Below are 26,793 nucleotides of genomic sequence, written 5' to 3' on the forward strand. Positions count from 1 at the left end.
TGGTTAAGATCGGTCCATTTAGCCTCCATACAACTGAACCGCCAAATAGAATTTCTTACATGTTTGTTATAAATGGTTCTCTGGGGAACAAAATTTTCATAGTAGTTTATAAAGAACTGCAATACCTCATGATACTGTTACTGTCGAATCATGTCGAACCACGATCTAACTAACTGTTTTTGTGGAATTTTTTTCCGAAGATTGAAAATCGATTTGTACAAGACAGAAATGGAGTTTTCTTTGGTCAATTGCAAATCGGGTATTCCTGGAGCTAAGATCAATTTATAAAGGTCAACGATTTGTTTTGCTCTGTAGTTGTTGTTGTTGTACTTCTTGTTCTTCCTAAGTAAAAATTGCTTTTTCTGTACCGAAAATCTTTGTTCCATTGGGGAACTAGTTGCACCAGAGTAGATTTTATTCTAAAGCATGGCATTCCTTGGCAGTTTATGGTGGATTTCCAAGTAGAATATATGATTTCTGGCGAATATTTAAGGTTGAATCTCTAAAAGTGGTGAAGTTCAATAAAACAAGAGAAGGTTAAATTTTCACTACACATAACCATGTGCGTTGATAACAAAGACACTCTCTTCATATAAGGAAAAGTTTACAAATTTTGTTTGTTTTTGGCAACACTTGGTCACCTTAAATTCCAAAGTATTTGTTATATTATGTACACAGTATTAATGCTAAATGATGACGACCTGTTGTATGAGTAAGTAAGTGAAGTGAAGTGTTTTTTCTATGGCTTGTCTAGTGCAGGCAGGCAGTCAGGGAATCAATGTGTGTATGGATGAATGTATTTGGTTGTCTCGTACACATGACCATATCAGAGTTCTGCTAGTTACTAGCAATTCAATGGGGAAAATTTGAAAAAAAAAATACACAAAACAACGACGAAACACAAAAAAAAGTAAATAAAGCTTCACAAACGAAGATATCACTGGGAACGAATAGCAAAAATTTGTTGTTGTTTGCATTTGGTGCAATAAAGACGTGCAACAAGTGAAATATTTTTCTCTAATGTACGATTAAACGTTTATTGTTGATCAAACTGCTGAAACTGGAAGAAGTGAAAAATATTTTTGAAAAAAATCCCCATTACCTGGGAAATGTAATACAGTACAGACGCGGTTTTAGTTTGTGATTGCGAAAACAAAAAAAAGAAACAAATATATCGGAGGACTATATATTTATATTGATAACGGAAAGTGCAAAAAGGCATTTAATAAATGTTGTTGTTGTTGGTGGTGTTTTGTTTGCAAGTGCAAAAGTGGTAAACCACATAACTCACTGTGAGTGATAAAAGGAAATGCTTAATTAATTTATAAAACTTAACAAAGATAAAACACTAACAGGAAATTTAATAAGATTCCAGCTAGAAATTAAATTGTTTATGAAATTTATATACAAATGTATGTTTGTAGGTATGTTTGCTATTAAAAGGCCAATTGTTAAAACAACAAAAAACAAATTGTAACAAAAAACAATAGCAGTTTTAAACGATTTTAAAATAAAATAAATTATTGCTTTCATAATTAACCACCAAGAATTAAAATACAACAACAAAATCTAAAGAATAAAAAAAAAACAACAACAAAAAGTAAACAACCTTATAAAACAAAATACGTGTATTGCAGCAGATTAAATTGTAGGTAGTGCAAGTGTGTATTTAATGTTTATCACATACCCTACTTGAAGAAATATCGGTATTATTTGTTGGAGTGCGCTCTTTCATCCATTTTTATACCCTACACCACTATAGTGGGGAGGGTATTATTCGTTTGTGCTGATGTTTGTAACATACAAAAATATTGGTCCAATACCCACCTTTAAGTATACCGACCGATTCAGAATCACTTTTTGAGTCGATTAAGACATGTCCGTCCGTCTGTCCGGCTGGCTGTCCATGTAAACTTTGTGCGCAAGATACAGGCCGCAATTTTAAAGATAATTTGATGAAATTTGGACCAAGAATGTTTTTTTGGCACAGGGACAAAGCCTATTGAAAATGGTTGAAATCGGTCCATTATTTCACCTAGCACCCATACAACCGTACCTCCCGATTTGAACTTTTTATGCCATAATTACGTCAAATATTATACTATCTCTCTAAAAATTGGCAAAAATAAGTTTTGTATAAGTATAAATAACACTGCAGATTTTCGTAAGGATCGGCTCTTATTTGACCCTAGCCCCCATACAAACCCCCCCTCAAAAAATGTCTAAAACGTCTAAAATTGACTTGTAACCATTTGTATCGCAGTTAAACTGAAAAAAACTAACTGTTATTTAAAAATATATCCTTTTCCCAAATTTGCCGAGGATCGGCCCATAATTGACCTATATAAAGCTACATTTAGAAATTTTAGTTTTTTTTTATCAATAAATTGCTTAAATATTTTGGAATTATGGTAATATTCAACATAAAAGTTTCTTTATAAAAAAAATAAAATTTTTTAAAATATACTCATGGTGTAGGGTATTTTATGGTCGGCCATGCCCGACTATACTTTCCTACTTGTTTTAAATGTATTTAGTATGTAGATTGAAACTAGGAAAATAGGTTGTGGGAAGGAGGATAAAGGGAGTAGTGTTAGTGGACATTTTATTTAAATCTTCTTATATCGAAAGTGGCAGGGAATACCTCTGCAAGAAGTTTATTCTACATACGAAAAGTGCGGCTGAAGAATGAATTCCCTTTAGTGTGTTGTGCGCTCCTCTGGCCAATCTACCACAAATTGGTGTGTTCTTGAAGAAAAACGTGTGTTACGCAAGAATACACGGGTATTGGGAACAAGTTCCCTAATTTGAAAGAAACACCTGTACGCGATCGAGTAGCTCCTAAATAGATTTCGAAGCTCCGGTCCATACATAAGAGTTGTATTCCATTTTTGGTCGGATATAAGTGGTGTAAATAGTAAAAAGGTCAGATGGAGTGAAGTATGTCTCACACCGTATCGAAAAACCGAAACACTTGAATACTTCTTTCGACACTTGAAAAACGTGTTTAGTCCAGCGGACATCGCGCTGAATTTTCATGCCCGTTCAGAGATTTTAAACATGTCGTGATTAAGCGATTCATTCATATTGCGCCTCATTGCCCCAATCTTTAGAGTGCTTGGCCTAAGAATGGCAGATACTGCTGTCATTCGCAAAAGAGTAGATATAATTGAAAGTTTGACAAAGAAGGTCATTTATAAAGATAACAAATAAGGTAGGGGATAGAACGGACCCTTACGTTACCACTGAATTAATCTTGAACTCATTTGATTATATCCCTTATATAACAATTCGTATAGTGCGATTACAAAATGGTGAATGGAATGACACCATTTCTCCGAAAGGAAGGCTATTAATTCTCCCGTAGAGCGACCCCTATGAAAGTGGTGGTACTAGTGGTCGTTAAGTAAATTGTTGGTTTCTAAATAATACTTTCCATAACTTTGGCATAGTTACTGATACCCTTTCGAACTCCAGCAGAGGTTGATCGCTAACCGGCAAGCAAGAATTGTTTGTGAATAACTCAGCTAAAACGTTAGATCCTTATTTCATTTCAATTGTGAACAAAAGGGCAATAAGGGACATTGTAAGATTAGCTTTTTAATAATAAAGTTTTCAAAGTATTGATCATAAATATTTAGTAATGAAAATGTTTTAATTCGTTTTACATAATACGACTTAAATAATCTAAAATTTGTTAATTATGCAGCATTATACTATGACAATATAGAGAAAAACTTTTGACTACAGAAAAAGATTGAAAGGAGAAGGTATATACATCAAATCCGAAGATATACACTAAGGCCTCTGGCTTGTTGTGCGCTCCACAACCAGTGCTTCAGATGGAATTTGAACCCAACACCTCCGGTCTACTAGACTAAACATAATTATGAACTTAAAAGCCCTATTCGGGGGTACAGTTGTATGGGGACTAGGTGAAATAATGGACCGATCTTAACCATTTTCAATAGTCTTCGTCTACAGTACCATAGAAGATCATGTGCCAAATTTCATTGAATTATCTCCAAAAATGCTTGTAATTTGGTTACAATGTTTACCAGCCCTATTCGGGGGTACAGTTGTATAGGGGTCAGGTAAAATAATGCATTGATTTTAATAATTTTCAATAGGGATCGTTCCTGGGGCAATATTATATCATGTAGCAAATTTCATTGAACTATCTTCAAAATTGCGATCTGTAGTTTGATTACAAGGTTTACAACATTATTGTGCGTTACAAATATCAGCACAAATCCAATATACCCTCCCCGCTAAAGTGGTGTAGGGTATAACTACCGTAGACATCCGTTGCTATACGGATGGCTCTAAATTAGGTGACAGCAGGTCTAGAGTTCTATATTAAAGACCCAGAAATAAAAATGTACTACAAATTACCCAATCATAAAACTAGCTTCCAAGCAGTGGTCAAAAAATTCAAGGAAATAGTAAACTGAACAGGTGTTAATTCATTTACCGACAACCAAAAGGTAATTAGGGCGGCATTCGTTCGATGAAAACATTTGAAGATGTTGAGTTAATTTGGGCTTATATCGCTTTAGTAGTAACTATGGTTGTTTTAGCCCATAGGGTATCTTAGAGACCACACTGCCAATCATAGCACATTTTTACATATTTAAATAATAAAAAATATATTTATGGCGCCGGTTTGTATTTGATATTCCCTTTGTTTCTTAGTAGTGTGATTTTTACGAGTAAGAATATCTACTTCTACTAATATATATATTTTTTTCTTTATTCTTTCAAAATCAAATGCATTGTGTAACTAATATTTGTTTCTTTCTTTATGTCTTGGCGTTTGGCTGTTTTATTTATGCTCTTTTGCTTTTGTTTACATTTTTTATCGCTTTCGACTGACACACCGTGTCTAACTAGACAGTCAAATATTTAGAAACATTTTTTGCAGCAGACGGCCAAACGCCCACACTATGTTTTTCGGTTTGTGTGGTGAAGAACAACAAAAAGAAAAACTAAAATGAAATCGTAAAAGTGAGAACAAATACCTGGTAGTTTACAAATTAATGATGCCATACTTATAAATAAGGTGTGCTGTGATTTTTGGTAGACAAATTACAGAAAATATGTTGCATTTTAAGGCAGATAAACATTAAAATTTGATTTAGGTTAGGGAATTGGATTTTTACAGTTCTGATATCAATTTATACAAACAGTGGATACATGCATTTATAAATATAAAGTCAACATTTAAGTCAACGTTTTAACGAGTGCATAACAACAGAAAAAAACTAATTTTCAGTGATAATTTTTTTTAAAGATTTGTTAAAAGGTACTAAATATTTTTCCTCATATTCACATTTTTAATAAAAAATTTCTACAATAAACTATCGATAATTTTATTAAGCGTTTATGAACACAATAATTGTAGTGTTGTTCTATAATAAGAAACAGAAATAATATAATATTTAAAGTGAATTATCATAAACATGGTGCCAGAAAAGGTTAATAGTTAGAGAGCCTTTTACGAATACTTATCCAGAGGTAAGCTTTGGATTAAATGGATGGGGCACTCACGAATAATTGCCAATGTGAAACCCTTAATTAAATGCGAATATTTTGGGAGCAATTTTATTTAGAATATAACATCCCTCACGAACATTGAGTCTGAGAAGTATGTCTGGGAAATTGAGTTTCTAACATTTTCCAAACAAAGTCGGGAATAAAACCGTTAGAGGCCAGTTGTATTTATGAATCAAAGAAGATACACTTTACCACTATTTCGAACTCACAATCAGAGTTCGATACGAATGGTCGTTCTATAATGTGTTGAACAATTAGGTCCGAATTTTCCGCTTTTATGTGAAGTATATTGTTACATACGATATTTGTAGAAGACCAATCCAGTTCTGTTATCTGTTTACAAGTCGTCTAATTCTATAAGTTTAAAATAACAAGTAAATCTTGTTATCTGATCCCAACCTTTACCTTTTGTAACATTTTCTAACACAACGATTCCCAAATGCTATTTCACAAGAGGACGTTGCAGAGTTAACAAAACGGGGTTTCTCGATCTTAATTCAAAATATTATCTTGACTAAGGCGCAATTTACATGAAGACTTTTCAGACGTCTGTTTTTTCCAATTCTCTTTTGAGAATCTTCAAAAAAATCATGAACATTTATACGGTGATTTTTTACATGCAACTATGCATGTCTTTTTTTGATGTTTAATTGTATAATCCTTTTTAATTACTTATTCGTAGTAAAAATAAAATGAAATTTTTAACATAAAAACCATTTAATTTGATTAAAAAAAATTTAATTACACGCTATAGTATTTTTTTAATGCAAATTTTAATGTTTTCATGTAAAAAAAGACATAATTATTTATTTTACATGAGCATAATATCAACAGTACGAATCAGTTTAAAGAGGAATGTCAAAAACAATCATGAAAATCCCAAATCATGTTTGTTTTCTTACCCCCCATTCTCCTCTTCCCCGCTCACCACCAATCACCGACAAACATGAAAACAGACGTCTGGGCAAACATGAAAAAAAATCATCGTGTAAATTGGGTGTAAAATGTCATTGGATCAACCATAATAACTTCAAAGACCTCAATGGGGAGTCCTCTCCGAATGATTTGAAGAGTCTTTCAAATTTACGAGTACATGTAATAGTGTATTAGTGACGGGGTTATACTAATGAACGTATAGATTTTAAACATCCGATTTCCTATTGAGCAGTGTGGTTTACTAACTCCATTATAAGTATGAATATATATAGTTGGACATGGCCGACCATATGATACCCTACACCAGTCAGTACGTTAAAAATGTGGATTATTTCTTAAATAATAAAGCATTTAATTTGTTTTTAAACTTAATTCCTAAATATTTTTACTTATTGTTGACAAAAAATAGAGATTTTTTGCAGGAGCACTCAAAAGGGGAGTGGGGTGAACACGTGCCTATCCTTATTAAAATTGGTAGAGGTATTGACGTCTACTTCAAAGTTATTTATGTAGATTTTAATCGTTTTATTAGTGATTATAGGTGAATTTTGACCTTCAATTCGTTTTCTGAAGGGGACTTTGTATGGAGGCTAGGGTCAAATGAGCCCCGATCATTACAAAAATCTGTAATGTTATTTAAAATTCTTTAAAACTAAGTTTTGCCGATTTTTGTTGACATAATAGAACATTTAACATAATTATTATCCCAAATTCCCTATTCGGGGGGTACGGTTGTATGGGGACTAGACGAAATAATGAACAGATTTCGATCAAACTTCATTAGCTTATCTTGAAAATTGCACCCTGTAGCGTGCAATGAACACACAGGCAAACGATTCAGAAAGTGATTCTGAGCTAATTGGTATAATTTAAGGTGGCCCTACATCACCATAAACATCAGCACAAACACATACCAAAATTAAGCAATGTGTCACGAGTTTATAAGTAACATCTGGCAACATCTGTTTTGTATGCAAATTTTGACTCCTGGTCAATGGCTTTTTTGTTTTCATTCATTTAATCAATACACAAATAAGTTTATATACATTCATACATATTTAGTAGGCAGAAACATAAGTATGTCCCTTCATACATTTCGAAGAGCTTACTGAAGTTTCGTTTTAAATATCTTTCGATAATATTAATTGAACATTTAAACTCTTGAGGGAAACTTTATAAATATAAATTATATTGTAAATTTTCTGACTTTTTGAAGTCACTTTTTCGGACCTTAAAAGATCTATACTTTGGCGAAATTATTGGTAAGTAGGGTTCTATAAATCTATAAAATAATCGAACAATGGACTTTTTGTCAAAAAAAAGTCAAAAAGTCGAAGTCGACTATTTTGTTCCAAAAAAGTCGATAACTCAACTATCGTCTGTGAAAAAAGTCGAAAAATGTCAAATATAGTCAAAAAGTCGAAAATAGTCGAAAAAAGTCGAAAATTGTTGAAAATCGAAAAAAAAGTCGGAAAAAGTCGAAAATCGTCGACAAGTCTGAAATGGTCGAAAATATTTAAAAAGTCTGTTATTGTCGAAAAGTCGACTATGTATTTACAAAATACTAAAAGTGGAAAAATCTAAAACTCGACTTTTAACTAACTGAAAAAGTCGAAAAATCGCCTTTGCATAAAATGCAAAAAGTCAAAAAGTCGACTTTTAACTAAATGCAAAAGACTTTCGACTTTGTTGAAAAGTTGACTTTTAACTAAATGCAACTATCGTCTGTGAAAAAAGTCGAAAAATGTCAAATATAGTCAATAAGTCGAAAATTGTTGAAAATCAAAAAAAAGTCAGAAAAAGTCGAAAATTGTCTACAAGTCTGAAATGGTCGAAAAGTCAAAAATAGTCAAAAAGTCTGTTATTGTCGAAAAGTCGGAAAAAGTCGACTATGTATTTACAAAATACTAAAAGTGGAAAAATTTAAAACTCGACTTTTAACTGACTGAAAAAGTCGAAAAGTCGACTTTTAACTAAATGCAAAAATCTTTCGACTTTGTTGAAAAGTTGACTTTTCGTTTCAACTATAGAACCCTATTGCTAAAGCCGGCTTTACCCGATCACACAAGTAATATGATCTGTCAAAATTTTGTGTAGAAGAGTACGGATGGGATCGTCTAAACGCAATATGTAATGAAACCATCACACATTAAGAGAGAATACAGATGGAAAATTTGACAGTCCTATGGCTCTCTTCATTTTTTGAAATGATTCAAAAATCAAGCAGGTCGCATTAGATCAGGGATGTATTTTTATGTAAACACGTATAAAAAAGTGAAACAGCTGTTTCCATCTGACTTTTTTACTGTTTTATACCAATCGTGTAAACACAAAAAATATAAATCATACGACTTTTATTCTCTTTTTTGTTATACGTATGGAATTTCATTTTACTCTTTCATTAGACTTGTCGTACGTAAAGTGTGATGGTCTAAAGGGCCCTTAAGCAATTTGTAGGGCTACATGTAACTTCTACTATGGAATATGTTTGTTGGGATATTAATGTATGTTTTTGTTTATGTACATATGCACCCAGGAGCAATTAAAAGACCCTCCTCCACTACGCCTAGTAACAAGTGTAGAGATTTTTGTTTGTTTTATTTTTGCTTTTAGTTTAATGATATTGAAAATTTATGAAAAAAACAAAAACAATAACAACATAACAAAATACTTGACTTAAGTAGATACACACATTAACATACATACAAATGTTAATATGTAAAATAAATTATTCAGTATGTTTGAATCTACTTTACACACTTACATTTTCTATTATTAATACACTTGAGAAATAATTAAAATATTTTTTATAAAAATAAAACATTTCTTTTTTTTTGCAAAATAGACGGAAAATACAAATGAAACTGATTAAAAATGCGGATGTTGGAGACAATTTTTTTTTTAAATTAAAAGTGATTTGTTAGCAAATAAACGCAATAAAAATATGTAATTGCAATAATGTACATTTGTAATTTTCGAGTGCATGACAGTTTTTTTTTTTGAACATTTAAAAATTTAACCCAGAAACCTTTAAGTGGGCTGATTATTCAATGAATGAATGAATAATTTGTACAATTTTCATCTTTGGATTTTGCTCTTTAAACTTCCTTAATAAAAGTGTGTTTGTTTTTGCTAACTGTCAGTTAAATTAAACACTTATTAAACAAAGAAAAATTATTTAATTATATTGTTTATAAGTATTTTTTGTTATTGCCATGAATTGCATTTAAGGTTAAACGTTGTTAACAATTAGAAAAAAAACTACATAAAAACATACAATAGAATTTCAAATGCTCTACAATGCGTGAAACAACAACAAATTTTCTATAACTTATCTTTCTCTCTCTCTTTATAAGTAGACAAAGAAATGTATCTCAATAAAAATTATCAAAACAAAAAACAGCTGTTTTTTGTTTAAGTTTTGTTAAGCAAAAAAAAAACAATAATAATTCTCCCACAAAATGTAAACAATTTTAATGAGCATTAAACTAAAACAAAGCGTACATAAAGATATTGTGGAATGTTTGAGGAGTGGTCGAATTATGTGATCACACTACATTAATACTTACAGTACTGTTTCACGCCTTGACTATCTGTTTGAATAAAGAATTAAATGTGTTTTTTCTCAGTTTTAGAGCCAAAATTATATTAAATCAAAAGAAATACAAGTAAGAAGTTATAGTCGGACGAGGCCGACCATATAATACCCTACAACTGTATACGAATAATATGTAATTTACTTTTTATAATAAGGTATTTAAGTTAAAGTGTACCTTGCCCCAGATACAATTAAGTCATTTATTGTTCAATAAAATTTTGGACATTTAAGGTAAATCTTGAAGGGGTCTTTTTGTAGGCGCTAGGATCAAATGAGGCCCTATAATTATAAAGTTCATGAGGGTCATCAAAGCTAGTATAGAATTTGGTTTTGCGGCTTTTTGTCGAGATACGAGTATATAAAACATAATTATGAACATAAAAGCCCTATTTGGCGGATTAAGTTGTATGGGGGCTAGGTGAAATAATGAACCGAGAACTCGAGATACGAGTATATAAAACATAATTATGAACATAAAAGCCCTATTTGGCGGATTAAGTTGTATGGGGGCTAGGTGAAATAATGAACCGATGTTAACTATTTTTAATAAGCTTTGTCTACGGTACCATGGAAGATCATGTGCCAAATTTCATTGAGTTATCTCTAAAATTGCGACCTATAGTTTAAATACAATTTTTACAAAGCTCTATTCCGGGGTTCAGTCGTATGGAGGCTGGGTGAAATAATGAACCGATCTTAACTATTTTCAATAGGATTCGCCCCTGGGACAATAGAAGATATTATCTTCAAAATTGCGACCTGTAGTTTGATTAAAAGGTTTACATGGACGGACTGATGGATGGGCATAGCTAAATCGACTCAAATAATGATTCTGATTCTGATTCCGATTGGTATACTTAATGGTGGGTATAGGACTAATATTATTGTTCATTACAAACATCAACACAAACCCAAAATACAGTTGATTGCCAACTCAAAACCCCGCTCTTAGAGTTTCACTTAGAACAGAACCATCATACTGACCTCGAACTTGCTTATTTCGTAAAGACTTTTCGTTTTGCCCTCGCGTATTATCTTTGCAGTCCCACCCACGATAATTTTAAGTAATCGTTGCATAGAGCTGTTCTTTCCCTACCGACTACCTCTGAGTGACCAGGTAACTATCCCTCTTCCCTGGATCTTTCTTAAATGATTTAAAAAATATTCCTTCAATCCGACTGTCGTTATCATATAATACTCTTAGCGGAGACTCATCATAGCTCCTTTGTGACTTACAATATACAAGCAGGTCGCAATTCATATACATGACTGTTACCGGTCCATGTACAAGCAGTTTGCTCAAGAAGTTTATTCATTGTAATTCCGTTGCTTTCTATCTATCAATCTTTAAGTGAAATCTGAAGCATTATTCGGCAACAATCTACGATCATACTCATAGAATGATTTTTATTATTTCATTATCAGCACCTAGAAACGTATTTGGCAGATCAAGGTAGGATCTTCAGCAACAAGACAAGACTTCGGAGCACAGCGTGTCTGTAGGTCTGTTAAGAACAGAGTTAAACTACCACGACAAATGAAAGGTATTGGCTTTAAGCTATGTATATACTTTTGATAGATCTTCCAACGTTGCCAGTTTGCATATTTCTAAATAATTCACTCACTCAAATTTTAACATATTTTATAGTGTTAAATATGAATCGATCTTATATACCACTCTAATTTTTGTGATATTTCTGAACTTTAGTTTCTTCAGTTTTTATTATAGTGTTTTCAACAGACATTCGGAGAGACAACACAACATACATCGCTTGATCACCTAAGAATCTAATAACGACCATGTTGGTGGTATATACAGCAAATATTTTGATGTGTTGCTAACGAAATGCCAACAAAAGAGTAATTCTCCATCATATGAATCCCTATATTGGGTCTGATTTTGCCGATTTTGAAACAACTAAGTAATAGCTATTTGAACTCAGTTGGACAATTTTTGCTTGGACCAATAGGTGTTAAGTTAAATAAAACTCTGTATGAACAAATTGCCTAAATTTGACTACCTCTAAGTCCGACATTTCTTTTCCGATAAAGCTGAAAATTTGTTTCTAGCCTACTATCCAACCAATTTTTGCGTTGAATCACTTGATATGAGATTGCCCATATATTAACATCTTTCATTGATGAAAGAAGATCAAATATGGGCCGTTATTCACAGAATATGGATTGGTGCTCACTTGATCTGACAGACAAATATTGTTAAATCGAATCAGAAAGAGCTTATAGATAATTTTTTATAATTTTTGTTTAACAATTTGAAAAATATTACAGAATATTTTTAAAAATTGATTTCGGAATATGATTTAGCAACTTATTTTGAAAAACAGTATCTCCTGAACTAAACTCAGTTACCGAACCGAACTGAGATATGTGACCAATAAAAATATATTTAATTCTAAACCAATTGTGCAATTTAAAATCGAATTGGATTGATTTAACAGATTTTGTCTAATATTAGCCATTTCGTAAATAATTTTTTGACGGTCATACACTATATATTTAAAACATTAAAATTATCAAGAAAACTTAGAATGTCAGTTTTTTTTCAATGTCAACTTTTTTTGAACAATTGTTTTTTTTTTTAATAAAAATTGTTTATTATTTACAGATTTCTGGAATTTGTAAATAATGCTCTAAACAATGAACAATTAATTTTTAAAATAAATTTTTTTTAATTATTATTTTAATTTAAAATGGCAACTCCAAACTAAATATGCTTCTTTTTGTATATAAAATTTTAATTATTTTTAATAATTTATTATATAAACAATATTTTACTTGTTTACTTTTTTATATTATTTAAAATAATAATAATTTCATTTGTTTTCAAAATGTACAAAGAGTAATGATATAAATAAGACCTAATCACAGCAAAAAATAAAAGTAAATACAAAATAAATATTATTTAAAATAATTATTAAACAAAATCTATATACTTTTAAATACTTACTTATATATATGCATATATACAAGTTATCAGTTAAAGACAACAATAACAACAATTATTTAATTTCATTAAAGATGTCTCTTGGTATTTCATTGTTATTTTAAAAATGTTTAAAAATATTCAAAATTCCATGAATTTAATCATTTTGACTGATTAATTTTGTTGTTGTTGTTGTTTCGTTAATTATCAGAAAAGGTAAAGTTATGGCACGCCTTACGAGAGCACGGGAGTACATATATATTTGGGCATCCATACTATAGACCGAGTAAGACATCTAAATAATCATCGTTGACCCATTAATATCTACATATGTCTATATCCTTATTCGTTTGTAAGCTGTGTTTGCCATCAGTATCTCATTCCTTTTAAAACCCAGAAATTTCTTGTTTACTTATCGGTTAATAATGTACTAAAGTTGGAAACCCCCGTTTTTTATCATATTTGAAAAGTTATAATGGCGCGAAGAGACCTTTTTAAAAAAATCGATATTGACCAAATATTTTAAGAGAAAAGGATAGACAACAAAGACCAATAAATTTTGTAACCTAAAGACCAATTTTTACATTTATAATGGATTAAACTGTCATTAAACTGTGTTGAATCAGTATTTGATCTTAAAATCTCTAGTTCACTTATAGGGTAATAATGTCTCAAATTTTGAAAAAAATGTTTTTTCGGTCATATTTGAGAATTTGTAATGACCCTTTATTTAAAATCTATTATATCACCTAAAAGTCTAATTATACCCTACACCACTTTAGTGGGGAAGGTTATATTGGGTTTGTGCTGATGTCTGTAACATACAAAAATATTCGCCCTATACCCACCTTAAAATTTACCAATCGGCTTAGAATCGTTTGAGTCGATTAAACTATGGCCGTACGTCTGGCTGGCTGTCCATGTAAACCTTGTGCGCAAGGTACAGATCGCAATTTTCTTGATAATCACATGAAATTTGACACACACCCTTTTTTTGCCCAAGAACGAAGCTTATTGAAAATGGTTAAAATCGGTCTATTATTTCATCTAGCCCCCACAGAATCGTACCCCCCGAATAGAGCCTTTGGGCTCATAATTAAGTTAACTTTTTTATTATGCCAACAAAAGTCGTCAAAACTTTATTTTATAGAACTTTTTATGACATTACCGATTTTTGTAATGATCAAGTCTCATTTGACCCTAGCCCCCCCTATACAAACTCACTTCAGAAAATGACTCGAAGGTCAAACTGTGTTGAATCAGTATTTGATCTTAAAATCTCTAGTTCACTTATAGGGTAATAATGTCCCAAATTTTGAAAAAAAAATTTTCGGTCATATTTGAGAACTTGTAATGGCGCGTGAGACCCTTTATTTAAAATCTATTATATCACCTAAAAGTCTAATTATACCATACACCACTTTAGTGGGGAAGGTTATATTGGGTTTGTGCTGATGTCTGTAACATATAAAAATATTCGCCCTATACCCACCTTAAAATATACCAATGGGCTTAGAATCGTTTCAGTCGATTAAACTATGACCGTACGTCTGGCTGGCTGTCCATGTAAACCTTGTGCGCAAGGTACAGATCGCAATTTTCTTGATAATCACATGAAATTTGGCACACACTCTTTTTTGCCCAAGAACGAAGCTTATTGAAAATGGTTAAAATCGGTCTATTATTTCATCTAGCCCCCACAGAATCGTACCCCCCGAATAGGGACTTTGGGCTCATAATTAAGTTAAATGTTTTATTATGCCAACAAAAGTCGTCAAAACTTAGTTTTATACAACTTTTGATGACATTACCGATTTTTGTAATGATCAAGTCTCATTTGACCCTAGCCCCCCTATACAAACTCACTTCAGAAAATGACTCGAAGGTCAAAATTTACCTATAAACAGTAATAACACTTTTAAATTCTATATAAATAACTTTGAAGTAGTTGTGATTCACGACTCGTTAATTCCTCTACCAATATTTATAGTGATAGGCCCATATTTTCCCCTACTCCCTTTTGAGCCCTCTTGTAAAAAATCTTTTTTCTGCCAAAAAATGTCAAAATATTCTGAAATAAAGTTTAAAAACACATCAAATGCTTTATTTGTTTTAAATAATAACCATTTTCAACATATTGTCTGGTGTAGGGTATCATGTGGCCGGCTATGAACGACATTACATTCATACATAGTTTTGTTTCATTTCTTTTATAATATATTCTTCTTTTTTCGAGATATGGAGAGTTTTTGTACTTAAATTTTCCTTGGACCCCAGCAAAGGCCCTATGAACCTAATGTTATCGATTACGATCAATGATAATACAATGATCAATTAATTCCATCCATTAAATCCATTTTATAAGAATTTTGCTTACACATTTTAATTGACTATTCAACGAACTTTTGTGGTCTTAACAGACAGACGGATAAAGCCTATAACATATACACGATCACACAAGTAATATGATCTGTCAAAATTTTGTGCAGAAGAGCACGGATGGGATCGTCTAAACGCAATATTTAATGAAACCATCACACATTAAGAGAGAATACAGATGGAAAATTTGACAGTCGTATGGCTCTCTTCATTTTTTGAAATGATTCAAAAATCAAGCAGGTCGCATTAGATCAGGGATGTATTTTTATGTAAACACATATAAGAAAGTAAAACAGCTGTTTCCATCTGACTTTTTTATTGTTTTATACCAATCGTGTAAACACAAAAGATATAAATCATACGACTTTTATTCTCTTTTTTGATATACGGATGGAATTTCATTTTACTTTTTCATTAGACTTGTCGTACGTAAAGTATGATCGTCTGAAGGCCCTTTAATTAGTTATGGGTTCCTTAACAATATAATAACGAAAAAGTTAATTTTTGTCAAATCAGTCAAATATTAGCAAGTTTACTTTATCACTCAGCTGATGACATCTATTCTTTAAGTGAATTTGATTGGATTTAGGAAAATAGGTTGTCTATGAGAGGATAATATAGTTCAAAATATGACAAATCTGTCAAATATTTGTCAGTTACTTGTTCATATACCAGCACTCAGATGATTTACGTCTAAGCTGAATTTTATTGGTCTTAGGAAAATAGGTTGTGGGAGAGAGGACAGAAATAGTAGAGCTTGTGGGCAATAGAGTTGAACAGTCTTCTTGTACTGAAAAGTAGTTTCACCACGTTATGTACGTTGTGGGGATTTGAGCCGTAGCTTAAGCTACGGCCTATATATAGAGTTGTATTCCTTTTTCATACGGATATACATACGGGCCCTACTTTGACACTCTACTCCTAAGTTATTTGTGTGCAGTCCATTTTTAAAATAAATTAAAATAAAATTAAGAAACGTCCAACTATTGAAAATATTAACAAGATAAGTCATGATGATATATACTCTGAAATCAGAGGATGTATAAGAACTTTGGCACTTTACATCATAGACGGTATAATTTCTTTGTTTTTAATAAAAACTTTTTATGCAAATGCGTTATGATTCACCAACCATAAATACAATAATATTCGCAGCCAAGTTAGTATTCTTATAATCGATAAGGTAGTCCCCCTCTGCCTTAAAGCATTGCTAATGATGATTAGCGTATGAAGTAATTTGTACTTTTAAGTTGAATTCTACAAATATTGTACTCAATTTCGAGCTTCTTTCTACTTTTTGTTTTGCAATAACAATTGAAGACGTCACTATTTTATTGTTGTTTAATTTTCACTTTTTTTCTTTGTTTTAAATATAAATCTCTTATTTCTTTTTAAAATATTATGAAAATATTTAATTTTGCGTACACAATTCTATTTAGTAGAGTTGTTTTTTGTCTGTTTGTTTTCTTTCGTCGGTCAGTCTTTAACTGGGCAGTCAAAGTTATAGTCACAGCTGCAAAGTGTTGCCCCAAACAAATTCATCAAATCACATATCGTTTGCAAAGCTAATAATACAATAGAAACATTATTATTAATTAATAGACAATTAATCAAACATGCAATAGTTTTGTATCAAAAAAAAGAACAAGAAACAATTAAATAATTTACATAAAATTTTAATTGAACAAGAACTTAAAAGCTTAAACGCATTAAGTAACTACATACATATGTATATAGCGTTTGTCCGTCTTGCGTTCTACCTACGGAAATATCGAAATTGTCATTAGCACTTGAAAATAAAACCCAAAATTTGTATTGTTTTCCCCCGCTTGAGATTAATATGTGAGTATTTTTTATTATTTAAACAATAACAAGAAATGGTAGCAGAAGTGTGCGTAAAATTATTTTAATTAAATTTATGGTTTTAGGTTTTTTTTATTGCTTGTGTGTACTTTGCCGGCTCATATCTTTAGTATTAGTTAAAAATATTGTTGTCTTAGTCCCCCAGTGTGAATTGAACGTTTTTATATACCCTACAGCACTATGGTTGATTGGGTAGAATGCGTTTGTTGTAATGTTTATGGACAGACAAATAGATATATAGATATATAGATAGATAGATAGATTGATAGATAGATAGATAGATAGATAGATAGATAGATAGATAGATAGATAGATAGATAGATAGATAGATAGATATATAGATATATAGATATATAGATAGATAGATATATAGATAGATAGATAGATAGATAGATAGATAGATAGATAGATAGATAGATAGATAGATAGATAGATAGATAGATAGATAGATAGATAGATAGATAGATAGATAGATATATAGATAAATAGATATATATATATATATATAGATAGATAGATAGATAGATAGATAGATAGAAAGAAAGATAGATAGATAGATATATAGATATATATATAGATAGATAGATAGATAGATAGATAGATAGATAGATAGATAGATAGATGATAGATAGTATTTCTTCAATTTGCCACAATTGCATTAATTTCAGCCTAATCGCGTTCCAGATGAGAGTTTTAAGAGATTTAGGATTAAATCGCACTTTTATATGTTTTTCGCTATCGTAAAGAGATTCAAAAGTTTGGTAGGATAGTCCCGAACGACCTATTTAACCTAACATTTAGGATTATCCCTAGCCACTGAGTATCCAGGTGACTAACTATTTTAATATGAGCTAGTTCTCTCTCCACTCTCTTTGTCCACTCTCTCAAAGGGGACAGACACTAAAGTGACGTTTATAAAGAGTACATCCATGACGAAAGACGAAATAGGGCCAACCAGGTGGTTAGACGTAAGTGGAAATCACTGTCTTTTTTGGATACATTGCATTTTTGTGGAACTACTGGACTAAGGCGTGGATAAAATGTGCATTTTTTTAAGCAAAACTGGCGCTGTGAGTTAAATCAAAAGTAATGCAGCATTAGCACAAAACCTCCAACGTAGGGTCATCACATGGTTGGATACATTGCACTAAACTATCTTATTTCTTATATATTCACATACATACATAGATGCCTATGTGTATGTATTAATATGGTTTTTTGTTTTTAAAATGTGTTTCAAGTTAATTACATTATTTAGTTTTTATTGACAATATAAAACTGCTTTATTGACAATATTGATGACCGGGTTAAATTTAATTATTTAACAAGAAATATGTACATATAAAAAAATTATTAAATTTAATTGAATTAATTAATTTAAAAGGCGAATAAAGTTTTAAAAGTAAATTTTGCAAATAAGTTTGCAAATTAATTTTATTCTTTTAAAAGATCCAAAAGTATAAATAATCTTAGTAGTCAGAGGGCTAAAATCGGATCACGGTTTCAACATGAGAAATTATTTACAACAATAAATTTGAACAAAATCAAGTTTTGGCTCAACAAAATAGGTTGGACCTAAGGAAAAGTTTGAATCAAAATGTTTGAACAACTTGAATTGAACTTTGTAACAATAGGCTGGATCCAACAAATCATTTAACAGACCAGTTGTAACGATTGCGCTATATTTCCCCAATTTCAATTCATAATTCTAACTTGTTTAACAAGAATTTTACAAAAAACCTCTAATTAAATAGCTTTGCAAAAAAAAAAAATATTATACAAATAAATTAAAAATCTAAACTGTAATTTAACTTGAACATGATTTAATTACCACTTTATAACTGAACTCGTACAGATACAAACAATTGAATTGAAAATCCATAGAAATAAATCTAAATGCAATTAGTTATGAGACAACAAATAAATTGATCAAGATTTAAATCGAGTTTGCGACTATACAACCTCATCTAGTAGTAAAGGTTTCCATTAAAAACAAAAATCAATATATAATTATAGAAAAATTGTATCTATTTAAAATCTGTACTCACAGTACGGGTTTTGTAAACAGACAAAATTAAGAACCACAAAAATCTAAAATTTAAATTCAATTTAAACGCTACTTTTATCTCCAACGATTAACAACCATCGCACAATTGATACTTTAAAGCGAGAGACAAGCAGAAAATTAAATAAATTTTATAAATAAATAAATAAATGAATACAAAATATTATAATTGTTTAATTCCATTTAATTTCATTTTCAAGATTAAAACACAAATCTAATTGAAGCTGTGAGCAGCGGAAAAAGTACCACTTCAAACGACAGCGACCCCACTAAATGGTGTTATCAGAGACGAACGGTGACAGTGGGTCAGAGAGTGTGGAATAAGAAAGACATGAAATCACTGTATTCCGAAGCAAAACAACATTTAAGCAATTGTATGCCGGCATCGTCCACTTCTAATGCGAATACAAATGATAAACATGAACTTGGACATGAATACAATTATGACAGCGCAAATGGAGATGTGTTTAGCGCAGACGATGAGTGTGTTAGTGGCAGTGATGGTGGCATCGGTGCTGGGGATCACGATCATGAAACGATGACATGCAGAGACAATACATTAAATTGTCATCGTAGACATTCACAGACAACAACGCCCCCCACAATAGGGCTTAACAATAATTTCATTACAAATGCCACAACGTATGACACGCTGCAGAAACCATTTAAATATGATAAACTAAGAGGTCGATGGTCAACGGCCGCTGACTTTTATTTTGCCTGTACTAGTCATGCATTTGGAACAATTGTATTTTCCGAATTAACACTATTCGTATCGTCGTTTTTGGGAGGTAAGTTAAAGTTACTAATACATCTAAGAAATTTTCTGTATCGATCGAGAAAAGAAACAATTCATTTCTACAAGATCGTGTGCTATATTGTTAAGGTTTATGAGTAGGTATTTTCGAATTTCATATTGGCAACCTTGCTGGAGAAAAACTAGCATCAGAGTAGTAAAATTTCACATTGGCAACTTTGTTAGGAAAAAACTTGCATCAGAGTAGTACAGTTGAATATTTCTTTTCGCTTTAAGGATTTGACTTATAGTTATAACGGCGTCGCCGGGCTAGTGATAGAAATTCATCATTGCTTAGATTCAACTATTAGAGAATCCGATTCTAATCACACATCCTTCTACAACCGATTAAAGCGGTCGTTGAAAATGCTGTCAATAGAACTTAATTACTTATATCATAGCTCCAATCATGGCTCTTTTATAAACTATATTCTTCTAAGTTAAACACTCCGCGTCCATTCGGGTTTAATGAAAAAAGCTATTGCTATCCCTCTCCGTCACTGGATGGATACTTTTTAGGCCTTATTTACGAACATCCTTACATTAGCGGATTATTTGGCTGAAGTACTTAATTAAAGACTTGGCTTTTCCTATACACACATTGGAAGATGTATAATTTTGTTTCTGCTTTTTTCTATCTATCTATCTATCTATCTATCTATCTATCTATCTATCTATCTATCTATCTATCTATCTATCTATCTATCTATCTATCTATCTACCTACCTATCTACCTATCTATCTATCTATCTATCTATCTATCTATCTATCTATCTATCTATCTATCTATCTATCTATCTATCTATCTATCTATCTATCTATCTATCTATCTATCTATCTATCTATCTATCTATCTATCTATCTATCTATCTATCTATCTATCTATCTATCTATCTATCTATCTATCTATCTATCTATATCTATCTATCTATCTATCTATCTATCTATCTATCTATCTATCTATCTATCTATCTATCTATCTATCTATCTATCTATCTATCTATCTATCTATCTATCTATCTATCTATCTATCTATCTATCTATCTATCTATCTATCTATCTATCTATCTATCTATCTATCTATCTATCTATCTATCTTTCTATCTATCTATCTATCTATCTATCTATCTATCTATCTATCTATCTATCTATCTATCTATCTATCTATCTATCTATCTATCTATCTATCTATCTATCTATCAATCTATCTATCCATCTAATGCTGAATATTGCTATAATGTGGAAAGTAAGTAAGGATTGCGACTCAATTAATACATTTCTATTTTGTATTATTTTCAGGATACGGTTTAATACCCTATTTACTCGGCATCCTTTTATATGCCATACCAATATTTGGTGTACAAACATTTCTGGGACAATTCTCATCATCGGGTACCATAACGGTATTTCGAGTAGCACCTATTTTTAAAGGTAATTATAATCAAAAACAAGCCCTCCCCTCTATTAATAACATAAAAATTTAACAACAGTTTCCATATTACAGGCATAGGTTATTCCATTTTACTACATAATCTTGCATCATTGTCTTACTATGCCATCATTGCTGCAGTTCCTTTAGTCTATGCTGCCAATTCATTACATTCTGTGATACCATGGATGAGTTGTAATAACACATGGAACACTGTCAACTGTTCAACTCATGACTTTTATGATGAAGATGTAAGTAGTTAAACAGGTTTAAAAATGAATAACTTATTAAGAACATTTTGATATTTTTTTCACTTAATTTTAAAGGAGGAAGAGTTATTTCCTCATGCCACTGTGGAGTTTTTTCGGTGAGTTTTAGTTTTGTTATTTAAAAATTTCATATCTTGAATGTTAAATGTTAATTAGTTACAGTTTTATTTTGTTTTATTTCTTATTAAAGCTCCATTATACGTTCGGATGATAATTCACCGAATCCCTTATCGATCTCTTGGCCCATTTTATGTGCAGTTATTGGTATTTGGTTACTAACTATGTTGGTACTTTTAAAAAGAGTTACTTTTGTAAGTATTGACTTTAGTTCATTCTTCAGATGACAGTTTTTATTAAATATCTTCTTTTTTAGATAGGAAAATTCCTTCGCTGTTTATGTCTCCTTATGATGACATTCTTTTTTGCCATCTTTACACATTTACTTATGTATGTTGGTTTTACGTGGGAACATTTTTTGGATTATTTAAAACCCTACGTCTATACAAACCATCACTCCGCCATTTGGGCTGGTATGAGAGCAGCTATTATAATGCCCATGTGGCTTTTGGGTCCTGGCTGTGGCAGCGTTTTACAATTGGCCAGTCATAATCGTTTCCGTCATGACAGTGAGAAAACTACATACTGGACTGCCTTTACATTTCTCATTATGACTCAAATGGCAGCGCTATGTTCTCACATAGCTTTTGATCATTTCGAGGGTAAGGAAACAGATGGATCAAAACACTTTTATTAAAAGCGATCCTTATCATCAGGAAACTCTTTTATTTATTGAGAATTTTAAAGAGCAACTTCTTTTAAATCTCTGATTTCAAGGTTTCATTATAGGGTCCTTTGATCAAAGAATGTTTTCTCTAAATTTAAAAATAACATTTAGTTTTTTTTTTCATTACAGACCATGTTGCAATACTACATGACCAAGTTGAGGAGCAACACAATATGCGTTTCATATACATCTGCTACGCCTATCTATTCGGCAGCTTCGTCAGTCTACCAAATCTGTGGAGTTTTCTCTTTTTTGCCATGTTATTTTTTGCAGAACTTTCGGCTGTGGTTAGTTAGTATTTGAATTAAAAATCGAAATCTCATTCTCATAAATTTGTTTTCACAAATTTCAGATAATTCAAATGATGACCGTTTTAACGGCTATATTTGATGAATTTGAAAAATTGCGAACGAAGAAAACAAGTATTACAATTGGACTGGTTTTAGTAATGCTTTTAATTTCAGTATACTTTTGTACAAAGGTAAGTTAGAATATTTATTTTAAAAGTTTCTGAATTTGAGTAATTGATTAAGCTACGTTAGGTTTAGTGATTTTATCGGGTACCGAATTATCCTATAGTACACATCAATCATATTTGATTTGATATTTACATTTCTAAAGTCCGTTTTGTAAATCACAAAGTAGAAACTTTAAAGTTAATCCTGTGGGACACTTTTTACAAGATTAGAAGCCGATAGATCCAATTTCCGATGCAAGGGATAACTTCTTGTCACACATTCCAGTTCTAGTTTAGTTCAGTTATAGTTCAGTTTATTTCCAGTTCTAATTCAGTTTTAGTTTAGTTTTATTTCAGTTCTTGTTCAGTTCTAGTTCAGTTCTAGTTCAGTTCTAGTTCAGTTCTAGTTCAGTTCTAGTTCAGTTCTAGTTCAGTTCTAGTTCAGTTCTAGTTCAGTTTTAGTTCAGTTCTAGTTCAGTTCTAGTTCAGTTCTAGTTCAGTTCTAGTTCAGTTCTAGTTCAGTTCTAGTTCAGTTATATGTCAATTCTAGTTTAGTTCTATTTAAGTTCTAGTTCAGTTCAAGTTCTTGGACGAACTGTAAATTGTTATTATGTTTTAATCAAATTCTGTTCTTTTTTAATTTAAATATTTTTTCACTTTTCTTCACCTTTATCCTATTCCCAGCAAGGTTTTGAACACCTCCATCTACTCCCAGACATTGTAGCTGTCACACACTTGACAATTTCCATACTCCTAATTGTTATTACGACTTGGATATATGGTCGTGAGCGTTTTCAGTGTGATCTGCAATTTATGTTGGGCAAAACGATATCAAATTTTAAAATTAACATACTATTGCGTTTTGTTACACCCTTCTTTATAGGCTGTGGCATTGTAAGTATTCCCAAGTGATAGTTAAATTTAAATAAACATTATTAAAAATACGCCTCCTAATTTATTATTTTCTAATCTTTTAATTTTATTATTTTTTTATTATTAATTTAACTTTTTATTAGGCACAAATTATCTTCTTCACCAACGATCCGCCCTCTGTCCTTATTTTGTTGACACAAAGTTTTGTTTACATTGTTGTGCCGCTGTATATGATCTATAAAATTACTCAGACCACGGGTTCGTTCAAGCAGCGTATTCGTCAGTGTTTTGCGCCTCACGACTGGCATCCCGTCGATGCTGACAATCGCCGTTTTTATGAGGAGATAATGGGCACCTCTGAAATGCTCGTCATTTTGAATAATGAGCATCAAATTTGTTGATAATTTTAAAATATTTATGAGATACGAGATATGAAATTATGAATAATGAAAACAAAATATGTTTTTTTAGTGATAAGTTTGAAAAAAACAGAAATTATAATAGAAATTATTTATTCAAACAAAGTCGAACATTTTCAATACGCTACAGAGCAAGATTTGCGCTTCAATCTAAGTAGAGTTAAATGAAATCGCTCGATTTCATCACTGAATTTATAGTTGAATAATTTCGAACGATTCGAAAATTAGTTCCTATATTTTAAATAGATCATCAGTCCATAAATATATTTACCGTGCATTTAACAATATTTTGAATTATTTTCGAATAAAATGTGAACTTGAATGTAGGGGTCTGATTAAGATTCTTAAACGTTTTCGAAACTATGACAACTTTAAATAACTCTTTCCACTAGACGAAGACTATTTAATCAATGAAATTAAAATTAATGAAATAATAATTTAATACTCAACTATAATAACAAAAAATTATATTGTATTTGTAAAAAATATTTAACTGTTATATATAGCAATTATGGAACAATTTTTATACTCTGTTTGTCATATAAATTAATTTGTTATTTAAAAAAAATATATAAATGTTTATAAAATAAATAATTATAATGAAAAACGAATTAAATACCAATTCATTTGTATTTGTTTTATTTAATTGAAAAATTATCGTTATAATTTAATTAAAAACAAAAACATTATTATAGAAAACATTTTTTATGTTTATGTCAAGGTCACGCAAAAAATGTAATTAAAAGTTTAGAAATCAAATCGAAATATTTTGGTAATAAACTAGATATTTCGAAGTAAATAACTTATCCGATTTATGCGAAATGGTCTCAGATCTAAGCATTGAACTTAAATATTGTCAGGCGAGGCAAGATGTGCAATATCTGGGAATGTAGTCATTTGATATATAATTAGATAGATAGATAGATAGATAGATAGATAGATAGATAGATAGATAGATAGATAGATAGATAGATAGATAGATAGATAGATAGATAGATAGATAGATAGATAGATAGATAGATAGATAGATAGATAGATAGATAGATAGATAGATAGATAGATAGATAGATAGATAGATAGATAGATAGATAGATAGATAGATAGATAGATAGATAACTAACTATCATGCTTCGTTTGTGAATATATAAAGTATTCTCCCCATTATAGTGTTATAGGGTATAGAAACTTGTATTGCAATAGTGTTGTTTATCGCGTGATTGAATTATTTTTTAAATTGATATTTACATATAAAAGAGACGCGATAAAATATTATGCGATTAAAATTATATTTTCAAAAATAGTAATTACCTTCAATATCACCTTTATAACAGTATTTTTATAATTATTAAAATGACTTATTCCGATCATGTCATTGACATTATCAGCGGGTAGAAAAGTGGCATTCACAAGTTATGTGGTGATGCCACAGAACACCATTTTCGAAATTATATAGAAAGATACCCAGGATTCTTCGGTTAACCTAAGTATACATCATGAAGACACCCACTAGATGGCGACGTTTGATAGCAAATATTTTTGCCTGCAATTATTAGCAGCCTGAAAGTGAATTTAGTTCGAAATATTTCAATGTCAAGCTACCATCTACTCTTCCATTCTTTAGGCTGTGGAAACATTCCTTACAACATTACACATATCCAGTTACGGAAGTGTTTTTCGAAATGAAGTCTTGTATTTCAACAAGAATGAGGATGACTGTTATTGCAGCTAGAATATAAAACACAGAAATTCTAATTGATTTGAAGAAATTCTAATTGATCAGCTAGTAGCCAGTTCAGTATGGTTAACAGAATCTATATTGGCATCAATTTTATTGCTCTCGCATTAAGGATAGCAAATTTTCTAGGGTGTGTTCAATGTAGCAATATAATAAGCCCTTTCCATTGCCTGTCACTACATTTATACTTGCCAGTATAGATAACTAGGATGAATTAGGTTGATAGGAGTATGTATGCGTCCACTATCGGACGTTTTTTGCGATTCATGAAAAAAAATATTTTATTATTTTTTAATGTTCAGAAATTAAGCTTCCCGGACGTAATTCCTAAGAATTGATCAGTGTTAGAGTTTTTTTCTGAATAACATCACTTTTAAGATTCGACGAATGCCTGACAGTGGTAAAGAAAGTACTCCAAAGTTCCACTGTCCCCACCGCATGCTCTACATTTGACTGAATCCGGTATATATGTGCTCTTAATTCTGTGTGTCCACTCAGAACCTCAGACTTGCTCATTTCCATAAGATATCTCGCCTTGCTCTCATATGATGTAAACCTTGCCTCTGTAAAAATAATCAGTTAAACCAATCTTATAATCCAATACGGTCTTAGATTTAATTTTGATATCGCTCGAATTGCCTTCTGGATGTCGGTAAATATATTAATATCTATGAGCGTCATATTTATTAA

The 26,793-nt window shown here is 31.0% G+C and overlaps 1 protein-coding gene across 6 annotated transcripts; it reads left to right on the forward strand.

The window, feature by feature from the left end:
• Positions 1 to 977: 977 nt before the first annotated feature.
• LOC111679089 (sodium-dependent proline transporter-like) lies at positions 978 to 24,994 on the forward strand. 6 transcript variants are annotated; one of them, XM_046953557.1, is made up of 11 exons: positions 978 to 1,424; positions 19,542 to 20,132; positions 21,437 to 21,568; positions 21,642 to 21,817; positions 21,893 to 21,933; positions 22,026 to 22,146; positions 22,209 to 22,554; positions 22,749 to 22,906; positions 22,972 to 23,100; positions 23,761 to 23,970; positions 24,093 to 24,994. In XM_046953557.1, the coding sequence occupies exons 2-11, from the start codon at positions 19,673 to 19,675 to the stop codon at positions 24,348 to 24,350; spliced, it is 2,031 nt and encodes a 676-aa protein (XP_046809513.1). In that variant the 5' UTR covers positions 978 to 1,424; positions 19,542 to 19,672; the 3' UTR covers positions 24,351 to 24,994. The 6 variants fall into 6 exon arrangements, with proteins under 6 accessions (XP_046809513.1, XP_023296351.2, XP_046809521.1 ...); XM_023440583.2 differs by having other exon boundaries at positions 978 to 1,292; XM_046953565.1 differs by lacking the exon at positions 978 to 1,424 and adding an exon at positions 1,452 to 1,652.
• Positions 24,995 to 26,793: the final 1,799 nt, after the last annotated feature.

The sequence above is a fragment of the Lucilia cuprina genome, chromosome 2, assembly GCF_022045245.1.
Source record: "Lucilia cuprina isolate Lc7/37 chromosome 2, ASM2204524v1, whole genome shotgun sequence".
Classification (NCBI taxonomy): domain Eukaryota; kingdom Metazoa; phylum Arthropoda; class Insecta; order Diptera; family Calliphoridae; genus Lucilia; species Lucilia cuprina.

Bases quoted from the DNA above. Each gene is read 5' to 3' on its own strand.
- LOC111679089 (XM_046953557.1), top strand. From the start codon at position 19,673: ATGAAATCACTGTATTCCGAAGCAAAACAACATTTAAGCAATTGTATG. The intron at 22,555-22,748 runs GTAAGGAAACAG...TTTTCATTACAG, and splicing joins AGCTTTTGATCATTTCGAGG to ACCATGTTGCAATACTACAT. The intron at 22,907-22,971 runs GTTAGTTAGTAT...CACAAATTTCAG, and splicing joins TTGCAGAACTTTCGGCTGTG to ATAATTCAAATGATGACCGT.